This window comes from Pagrus pagrus, assembly GCF_965226575.1.
Source record: "Pagrus pagrus genome assembly, chromosome: 9".
Taxonomy (NCBI): Eukaryota; Metazoa; Chordata; class Actinopteri; order Spariformes; family Sparidae; genus Pagrus; species Pagrus pagrus.
In genome coordinates this window covers 15,137,048-15,148,237 of record NC_140193.1, presented here as the reverse complement: position 1 = coordinate 15,148,237, position 11,190 = coordinate 15,137,048, and the positions used below count along the sequence as shown (strand labels likewise).

The following is an 11,190-nucleotide window of genomic DNA, read 5'->3' as shown; positions in this document are numbered from 1 at the left end:
AAATGTATACATGCGCATGTTTTCTGTGACACTTACAAAGAAATAATTGACAGTTGTTAATATGTAGTAATTATGGTATAGATTTTCACGTATGTAGTGGCGTTGTGTACATTTTGACATGAGAAGGAGATCGATTACACTTTCATATCTGCACGGTGAACATTACGCTATAGCCAGCAGCTTAGCATAATAACTGAAAGCAGGGAAACAGCTAAGTCAACACAATCTGCGCGTTAAACGTTGTTTTTACACTTAATGTAAACGATATAATGTGTTAAATGCACAGTATGTAATTTCTGCTTCCAGGGGTCTCAAAACAAAAGACAGTTTGATGACGTTGTGAAGTAGCAAAGGATCGGGGGAGTTGTTTTCTCCATTGTTAAACAACCACTACTGCTGATGAAAATCTCTTTGACATGTCTCAGTGGGAAATGTTCATGTTTGCTGACTTCCGTCCTCCCTCTCTGATGTATCACCTGCCGTTTACCCGGAAGATTAAGCGACTGGCGAAACTCACCGTTACCTCGAGCGAAGCTTATTTTCGGCGATCTGAGTCCAATGCTGAAATCCTATACGCTTTGTGTAGAGGGAACCAGGGCGATGCTAACTTCTGGGTTAGCCTTAACCACTACACCACTCTATGCTAGGCTAAGCTAACCAGCTGCTGGCTGTAGCTACAGACGTGAGAGTGGTATCGACCTTCTCATCGAAACCTTGGCAGGACGGCCAATAAGAAATGAGATTGTTACCCAGTCACAATTGTTTTGTGCACATTTGAATACACTTTTGGTGATGACCAGACTTACTACATGGTTGCATAGGCTTATCCCAGCTCTTTACAGTGAGCATTGTTGGCCTTCCATCATTTTTACCACCCCTGTTATACTGTAAGTATATTTATAACATTTTATTGGTCTGAGCGGGTAAAGCATGCATTATATCTAGTCAAAGTAGCAAGATGTTAAACACTTATGTTAGATCTTTATTCCTGAAGAGATTGGGTATCATACAATGTCTTTGATGCATTTAGAGAAAACCAGATTTCATGGCATGGATTCAGTAAACAGAATGAATGTGGGGCTGTGGTAGACCCTGTGGCTATATAAAGATTATAGTCATTATAATATTATTGCTTTCATCACAGAGGAGGGAGATTATGGGCCCTTAAGACAAAGGTTATGATTTCCTTACAGGACCACCTCTAAATCTAACCAGTAACACCTAAGTTGAAATTCTAATGGCGTGTTTTGTACGACCACACAGGCCTACTGTAGGTTAAGTTGATTCTGTTATATAATGAAATAAAGTGATTGCACAGTACTGAACTACTGCTCTAAGCAGTTAATTAATGACAAAATGCCCATAAATGCTTTCTAATATCACTGTGTTAGTATATAATGATTGTGCTTATCAAGTACAAGTATCGACTCTTTCAACTTAAGTGTTACTTTAATAAGCAAAGTGAAAATTGTGGGGCATTGTGCCCAGTTCAGATGGGTCATATGATGCCTGTGATGCATTTTCAAACGTGAAATGCATCGCCGAGCAACATATTCTGTATTTGATCAACTAATAAAGTCATAAAATCGCACATGGTAAAATAGTCTATATATGAAATACCAAAAATCCAGCTGTGAACAAACAATGAGAATGGAAACAAGGTAATATATTTAAGGCTAAACATCTTTGTCTATTACCTTCGTATAGCTAAGTCAATAAGAGGAGCATGCAATCAACATAACATTTGCCACAATTTTACATTAAACAACAAAAGCAATCAACTCAAAACAAATGTATGTGCCTTTCGTCACCACAACTTAGAACCATGTAATGTTGGTTTTCCACGTGGTAAATCATATGGCTTTGTGCAATTTTTCCACTGTCAGTAAATTCACTAATGAAATTGTTTTTGTAAAATAATATATCAATAAATGTCATGCCGGAAATTATTGAGATTCTGTTCTACATGCGCTGTTTCTTACATGCCGGATTGTTCTAATTGTACATCATCATCCTAAAAAAAAAATATCAGAGGTCTTCCGTCATAGCATGTACACTTACATCCAGGGACACATGTGCTCAATTCCATCACCCTACTTTATATAAGGTATTTGTGCACATATTCTACATTTCTTTTAATATAAGAATATTGTCCATTAATAAATTAGGAATAGTACAAGGACTTCAGGTAGGGAAATAAAGGTGGATGGCATAAGTTAAAATATGTAGCCTGCTTTATGTAAAGCGATCTGAATTCATCTTTCTGAGTTTGGGCGGCAGGTGTCCGTCCATCCTGCCCCCTCCTCCCCCAGCCAGTCGCTGCAGCTTGGGAGGTAAGTCTGCCACTGACTTACTCATGGGCTCTGTGTTGATCTTGGAGGCCTTACCAGCCTGCTTATCATCAGAGACACCGGGAACAGAGCTGATTCGCTGCAGCTTCATGGGCAGGTCTCCGAAGCTGTAAGTCATCTCCGAAGTGGTGGAGCTCATCCTTAGAAGCTTCTTGGGCAGGCCATCCCGCCCTGACATCTTCTGGAGCTTGGTGGGCAGCTTGGTGGTGCTGTCATTGTCCTCCAGGGTCTCCAGGCAGTCCAAAGAGCTGTTCTTGTCCCCGCTGTTGCACAGGGACGGAGCCATGAGGGGCGAGGAGAGGAGGAGAGCCTCCTCTTGCTCCTTCACGCTGTACGGAGGGGTGGGCACCTCGAACGTGGCGTGGAACTGGGAGTAGTCCACCTTGAAGAAGCCCTCCTCCAAGGAGATGACCGGGAAGAAGCGGTGTCCCCACAGAACCTCGTCCTCGGTGTATGACGTCCTCGCTTGGCAGGTCATCCCTGTCAAAGAGAAAAAAGAAAACGGGATAAATAGTCAGGTTTGTTTCTACAAATTAATGTTGAAGCATCAGAAATGAGGACAAATTATGAGTCATTATGTTGCAGAAGCCCAACACAGAGATTTGAAGATGAAACATTTCATAAATGTAGTGTTAAAGGGGCACTACGCAGTTTTGGAGAAGAAATTCAGACTCAGAAATATTTATTCTTTCCGTAACTGAAGAAACAAGCTGTTCTCAGAGGAAAATAAGGTCCCCAGAACACTGTTTGTAGTTTCAAGTAAAACAGTATGAAACTGTGGTGTCCTTTAAGGTCAGTTTATTCAGTTTATTCTGTCATGAAAACAAAGAGAGTTTGTTTATTTAGTTTGTTTGGGGCGTAAAATATCTTCAGTCAGTGAAGATCTTTCTCTTCTGATCTTCTCAAAACTACGTAGTGCACCTTTAAACAACAGAGCCCTGACTTAATTATATGCTTGGCACCGTTCCATAAGAATCAACAATACGGCATCACCAGGACTCTTGCCATTTTCACATCACAAAGCAAACAAACAAAAGTGCCTCAATAAATGAGTACTTACTGTATTACTGAGCCAGCTGCCTAAATAAAAATCCTAATTGATTTTTCGGTTTCCAAATGCGACGTTTACGAGCAATTTCCAGCCTAACTTGAAAAATAATTAAAAGTACAGCTGAGTTATCTGCTGCGTGTGTTTTATAGTTGATAATTATTTACAGTTTTATTCAGCTGGTTAAACACATTTCGCCACACTGAGTTCGCTCTCTGAAAACTGTTCCCTGTAACGACAGGCAGCTTGGCACGACAGTTAATCTCACAGCCGACGTGCACTAAAATACTTCACATCTCAGGATCAACTCTGACAACGTTTCTCAGCCAACAGTAACACTTTGTCACTCATTACACAATGACCTCAAACACTGACAACAGGTAGGATTGTGTCACTATTGTCTTTGAAGTATTTTCACTTGTGTTTTTATCATAAACCAAGACTCCATTACTAAAAAAGTATTTGCCACGGAAATTAATCAGAAAAGCTCAAATATGCTTCAACAGTCTGTTTTCAGACGGTAATAAATACACAGAATGAAACTAAATTAATTCCAGTAATACAATACAAAGCTACACATACTGACTATACATACATTCATGTGGAGGTGTGTATGTATGTAGGTATGCATGTCCTCTCCTGTAATCCACCTGGATAAAAATCATATTGCAGCCTGATCCATCTCTGACAATCTTCTGCAGACTCTGCATGTCCACACACTGCATACACTTCGTCCAAGATGGATATCTGATAATGTGGATGGTGGTCATAAACTTTCCACCTCCATGAGGAATAGATTTCCTATATGAGTAAGGTGGAAGGAAATGTGACAGCATCCTGGGATGAGCTATAAACCACCCTGAGCCAGGAAGAGAACAGTGAAACACCACACTGTATTTTTATGTCTTTTTAAATTTCTTTTTAGATGTAAATGTAGCTAAATGAGGCAAGAGACACATTCAACAGTTTTAACTAAAGATGTGTAAACTTATTGTCGCTAGTGGCTGAGTTTGAAAGATGTGGTCATTGAATGCATTTTGTGTCAGAGCAATCCAAGGTGATCCTCAGTTTTTTTTTTCCATATTGCTTTCTTGTTTTGAAAAAGTGAACAATTGCGGAAATTGTACAAAACTGCATTCATAAGAGACCAGATTCATTCGGAAATTACTGTTCATAAAGAACTGGAAATGTACATGTCATATATTCACAGAGTAAATTCGATATCAATATGATGTCACACATGGTGGCAGCACATGTGGTTTAGTGGTTAGCACTTTTGCCTAATGGCGTGAAGATCATGAGCTTGATTCCTAGTTGGTGAAGGACCTTTCTGTGTCGAGTTTGCATGCTATTCTCTACACAACGATCAGAAACATCACTGGGTTCATTCTCCAGTCAGTGCCCTTGACTTAGCCCTCATCCACACTAACATAGGTATTTTGGGAAACGGACAAAAAATATTGTAAGCAGCATCATTGAATTGTGCATTTCTCCATTTGTGTCTTTCAAAATATAAACAATATAACGTCCATTTTGTCACTGTACAAACTCAAATACTTAAATACTTGAACATATACTCAGGGCTCCCATTTGGTAATGATGCTACAAACACTGGAAAACGTCTGTGTCTGCGTCATCGTTTCCAAAAATCTCTGTTTCTGTCCGTCCAGACGCAAACATTGAAAACAGAGTTTCTGAACATCTCCACCCTGGAAGGAGTTTTCCAAAAAGAACAATTTCTGTGATCTAAACGGCCTTCACATGTGTCCGAAAGGCAAAAAACACAGTAAAAGCTTTGTGTGGAGAAATAGTACATGTGGACAGGGCATTAGTCATTGGATTAAATGTGGAGTTGGTTCCCAGGTACCGTACGAATGCTGCCCACTGCTCGTTAGGGATGGGTTAAATGCTGAGGACCAATTTCTATTTAGTTCTTTCTGTTTTGTTTACCTGAGGCTCGACACGAATGCATACAAATCGAGCAGAGGCTGACGAAAGACAGGTAACAACCCACAACATTCAACGCATTTATTGGAGAAAAAAAGTACTGTTTGTTTCAGTTCGTCTTCCCCACAGCACCTCTTATGCTACTTAACAGTTCAGTCCACACCTTAAGCTTGGCTCGTAGCTACAAAAGATAGGGGATTAAGATAATCAAATTGCTGGAGAGGCAAGCCCACAGGAGTATCGGCTGCTGGCAAAGGCTTCTTCAGAAGGTCTAAAGCTCACACACAAATTTCTTAAGAGCTTTCTGACAAGAGAAAGGGAATCTAATTTAATCCAAAATACAAAAAGTAACATGAAGAATCTGTTACGTAACATTGTTCAGCTGGAGAAAAGCCTGAACGAGCGTGACAACTTGGTTAACAGCGTTAAATTCTGTCATTTGGAGATTACAAATTAAAACAAAATATCCTATTTCACATGTTCTGTGCTTGTGTGCGTACCCGTAGCTACGCTCTGCACATTCGGCACAAGATAGAAAATTATGATACACTTTGAATAAATTCTCCCCTCACAGGGGACTCTGAATTAAATCCCTGCTTAAAAACTCCCTGCATGTCCTCCGAAAGCAAATTAATGCAATTAGCAAAATCATAAGGTTTGAATTAATGATCAGCAACCGTTTTTTTCATGCAAACTTATTGGATGCTTATTAGTGATTGCTCATCACCATTATTCAGCAGCTGCTATCATGACTGCCTATGTCTGTATTATAATACACTGCTAACAGCGAAGCCCTATTCATCTTAGCGTAGTTAGCGTTCTAATGAATAACACAATGTTCATTTCTTACTGAAAGTGATCTTAGAAAATCTGTAATTAGGTTTACCTCTAAAACAAAACACAAAATTGGTTATATCAGTCCTTATTTCGGTGCGGAGGAATGGCTGGGGGCACTCATGTTAAGGCTTGTTGAAATCCATTAGGAAATCAGCGACCGCAGAAGGTAATTATCACAAGTTTTAATTACCAGCTTAATATTGTTCTTGCAGCGACAGTTGGGTCCAAAACTAAGATGAAGAGCTCATTCACAGCGAGACACCGCTGCTGCTGATGGCCAGGAAGTGATCACCAAAAAACCAGAGGCATCTGTGATTCCGCCCGATTCCCAAGGTCATAAAATAATTCACTGATAACAGCTTTGTACACAATCGCAGATGTGCAAGAGGCTGAACATCAAGTGCGTTTGGGGTATTCAAAGTATTACTTCTGCACTAATGCTTCAGAGTCCCGGAGCCTTTAGGCAAATGGAAGTGAGCTGCAGTGAATAAAGCGGGGGATGCTAATGAGAACTTTAGGGCCAAAGCGATTGAGATTTAAGTGTGAATGGAAATCTTATTGCAGTGTGAGCCTTTAAGGCTGCCTCCAGTCAAAACACAGTCCCCATTTGATCATCAGCAGGCTTACATACACTGATTCTGAGAAAGCCGCGGTGTAAAACGCTCTCTGTTTCGGTTTTATAACAGCGAATCACCACCAGAACTCAGCTTCACCTGCTTAATCGAATGGTACAGCCGATGCTGCTGTGTTTACTGGACATCCATACTGTAAATACAGGATTAAAACAACAATAGCAACTTTACTGTTGCGTGATAGGGAAAAAAAAGGTTGGAACAAGTGCAACGAAAGTGTGCCTGAGGCAAAAGGTTGCTACAGTAATACAGAAGACCCAAATAGCCTCATCTTAAATCTATTAATAATGCTCCATTGTTCCTGCAGATGGTGTATGAGCTACTGTAAGACCTCGTGAACCCTGCAGGCCTGAGGGCTGAACCTGTTTTCCCTCCTCTGCAGCTACTCAACACACAATAAAAATCTCACTGATGTGATTGGTGTAATCAGCTGCACCCTCCTTCAAATCCAAACAATGCTATCGGTGCACTCGACTTAATCATGGTCATTAATATACATTTAATTTCCATACATTATTCAAGGCTTTAATGCCTGAGCTGTGTGTAATTATAGACATGGTTGCATCACATATGTGCAGTTGTGTTGCTAAAGACCAGCTGTTCCGCAACACCCACATTCATATGGCACACGAACTTGTGTGCCTCGGCTCTTACTGAGGCCACGACACAGTTCGGTTTGTGATGGCAATTTAAATGTTATGGAGAAGAAAATGTGAGACAGCGACCTCAAGATGATAGCAGAGTACAGTTAAACAGCTAAAAATAGAACAAGTGTGAAGTATTAAACCATGATTTCTGATGTTTTACAGTTATTGAATGTTTTTTTCTTAAAATAGGAATCCAGTCAAATGAGAATACCCATGTCGGTGTGTATTTCGTATTACTGGTAAAGGCTTATGTAACTCTAAAAAACACGCCTGCCCGGGACTCAGTGTTTCTATGGAAACAAAACTGTAGGAATGTGTGCATGCGACAGCCATAAACCTTCTCACTGCTGAGTTTGGTCAAAAGTAACAGTGACAACAGAAAACAAAAGTCTTTCTCTTTTGGATCACGACAGCAAAAAGAAGAATCCAAACTGCTCAAAATGGATTTTCAATTGATGGCAGGATCATATCATCCATATGACTCCAGAGTCCGACCGAATAGATTTAACAGAAAACTGACTTTTACGAGACAAAACCCCAGCTCTGAGTGCCTTTCTTTTGGTTCAGTGGGTAAATCATATATGTTGGTGACTTCTTATCAGGGAAAGGCGAGGTTAGATTTAGTAACCAAAACTAAATCTAGGTGTGAAAAAACTGTTACAAAAATGTAAACTAGACGTTAGAATTAAAACAAACTAAAAGGATATTGTGCATTTATAAAACTACCTATAACTAAATAAAAATATACAGGAAATGTCTTTAGTTTAAGTCTTTGTCAATTTGGTCAAGTTTGTCAACAGAACAAGCAGGAGGAGGCAATGGTGCACATGTGTATTGAGACTGGGATTCTACATGACTGTGAGTCCATGATCTGTCTGATATCTCCATGTTGCTCAGAGAACACCATAATTAATGTTGTTCCAGGACCATCATTTAAACTGACCAATCACACTGCTGTGATGTCATAGCTTTGCAACTCATAATGGTGTTGTTTCCTGGAACATCATAGATAATGTTCAAGGACCATTGAAAGCAATGAACCCCATTTCAAGCAAGCCCTTGTGGTTGAAGGACAGAGAATCTTGTTGGGAACATATTATTATTATACTATTATTCTCGGTGTCTTTATAGTTTTCTATTGAGGCTAGGTTTAGGCAAAAAATATATACTTGCTTAGGTTTAGGGAACTAAAAATACCTGCTTTGGTTTAGGGAACTAAAACAGTTGGTAAGGTTTTGCGAACTAAAATATTTGGTTAGGTTAAGGGAACTAAAATACTTGCTTAGGTTTAGGGAACTAAAATACTTGGTTAGGTTAAGGGAACTATAATACTTCGTTAGGTTAAGGGAACTATAATACTTGGTTAGGTTTAGGGAACTAAAATACTTGGTTAGGTTAAGGGAACTATAATACTTGGTTAGGTTTAGGGAACTAAAATACCTGCTTTGACATTACAAAAACTGATTTGGTCAGTTTCTGACCTGTAGCAACATTAATTATTATGTCCAAGTAACAAAACTAACACAGAATTACCAGATTGTGTGCGAGTCAATTCCCTTCTCTAAGTGCTGTTTTTGTTTTGTAATACCAATTCTCAATTTCTTAATACTTGTTCAGACAAATGCCTTCCATATCATAATAATATTAAAAAAACAAAAACCTTTCTAAAGAACAAAAACTAAACTGAAACGAGTAAACCCACACTGAAAAAAAGAAACAGATTAAGTGAATACTAAAAAAAAAACTATAATAAGTTTGAAGCTCATATTACAAATGCCATCTTTATTAAGCATAGAGCCATTTTCTCTTCCTCTGTCATTTATTGTTCTTACAGTTTACTGCAGCATTTTATGTCCATGTCATCTTCATGGCACCTAGTTCTGTATCATAGCAGCATTGTGTCATTAAACCTAAAACTACAGGGAATAAAAAACAAAAACACACCCTGTGTCTGCCGCTGGGAACATACGAATGTATCACATCACATCAGTGGAAAGGAAACACCTCGGATGTGTGGTGTACAGTGTTGTCACAGGCAGTTAGGGGTGTTAACAGTTAACGTACATCACAATGTCAAAAAGTGAAACCAAACAGATACACACATGTATTGTACACATTTCTATGCTCTGTACCAGGTGCACCTGGCTGTATATCTATTTTAAGATATTTTACACCGTGTTTTTGCCTTTATTCAACATAACATAGAGAAACAGGGTGGTGACAAGTACACACCACTATATCTGGGCATGTGCCTAGAATGCCTATGCCAGGATCCTGCCGAACATGTACCTCCAAAATATGAATTTTTAATGACCCCTAAGGAATCAGATGTTTCTCTTGCTTTTTTAAGGCTCTTAAAAGCAGCTTAAAAGCTTTGTTAAAAGCTTTGTGAGAATGCATGCCTGAATTTCATCCAATGGCTGTATTGGCCTTTGGATAGGAGAGTATGTTTAATCCTTCAGTTTACCTGAAAACTTCAGAATGATCAAAATTGCAAATATTTTAGTTTTTTCCTGGAGTGAAACGTTAGTAGCTCTCAGCCATGACAATCAGCACATCAGACAGAATGGTATTTTGATTTAAATTAAGAAACACTTGAATAAAACCTGAAAGTATTAGTCTATTAATTGACGGTCACTTTAGATCAAATGAATCTGCAACAATCAGCTAATCATTTGAAAGATTTTTAAAGGAAAAATGCAAAACGTTTTCTGGTTAGGCTTTGGGTTAAACATTTCTGGGCTTAAGACTGTTGTCGAAATAAAACTGAATTGTTACCCTTGGCTCTGGATGTTTGTGATTGGCACCTTTAACTATTTTCTGACATTTTATAAACAAAAATTAATAATTGTCTTGCAGGAAAAGTCAGATTAGAGGTGTAATTTGTACAATATGGCCAGAATTCGTAGGTCATTCAGAAAATATAGGGGGCAGCATATCACCAGAGTAACAGACAAATGCTTTACTTTACTAGTTATCCTTGACTGCAGCTAGCTACTGTCACGAATTAGCTCAATTTGCCAAGGAGCCGGTAGCCCTATTAGTCTCTTCTTCCTTTTTAGTTTCTCCTGTGTGTTCTTCCCTCTGTGTTTTTCCCTTCGTTACCTCACCTGTCCTCTTCCCTCCTCACTCTCCTCACCTGTTCCTCGTCTTGTCATTAGTGTGTCTGTATATAGTCTTTGTCCTCCCTCTTGTCTTTGTCAGTTCGCGCGGTCATCCGTCAGCCGCTGTCTGTGATGTCCCCTTTTACTCTGTCAGTTCCTGGTGTCTCCCATTTGGTATGTTTTTGGGTTCCACCTCTCGTTTTGATTTGTGCTTTGCTTTTTCTTTGCACTTTGCTTTTTGAGCCTTTTAGTTGCTACTTTGCATTTTGTCTTGTTTTCTTGTGGGTCTAGGACCCCTCGGTTTTTGTATTTTGTCAGCTTTTGTTTCCCCCATTTTCTGTCGTGTGTGTGTGTGTGTGTGTGTGTGTGTGTGTGTGTGTGTGTGTGTGTGTGTGTGTGTGTGTGTGTGTGTGTGTGTGTGTGTGTGTGTGTGTGTGTGTGTGTGTGTGTGTGTGTGTGTGTGTGTGTGTGTGTGTGTGTGTGTGTGTGTGTGTGTGTGTGTGTGTGTGTGTGTGTGTGTGTGTGTGTGTGTGTGTGTGTGTGTGTGTGTGTGTGTGTGTGTGTGTGTGTGTGTGTGTGTGTGTGTGTGTGTGTGTGTGTGTGTGTGTGTGTGTGTGTGTGTGT

The 11,190-nt window shown here is 39.5% G+C and overlaps 1 protein-coding gene across 1 annotated transcript in view; it reads right to left on the bottom strand.

Moving 5' to 3' along the window:
• Positions 1–961: 961 nt before the first annotated feature.
• Positions 962–11,190, bottom strand: part of kcnj3a (potassium inwardly rectifying channel subfamily J member 3a) — a 29,602-nt gene continuing 19,373 nt past the window's right edge. Inside the window, exon 3 of the mRNA XM_084362497.1 lies at positions 962–2,831. Within this exon, the coding sequence (XP_084218623.1) occupies positions 2,236–2,831 (596 nt within the window). The 3' untranslated portion in view covers positions 962–2,235. The remainder of the gene's footprint in view (positions 2,832–11,190) is intronic.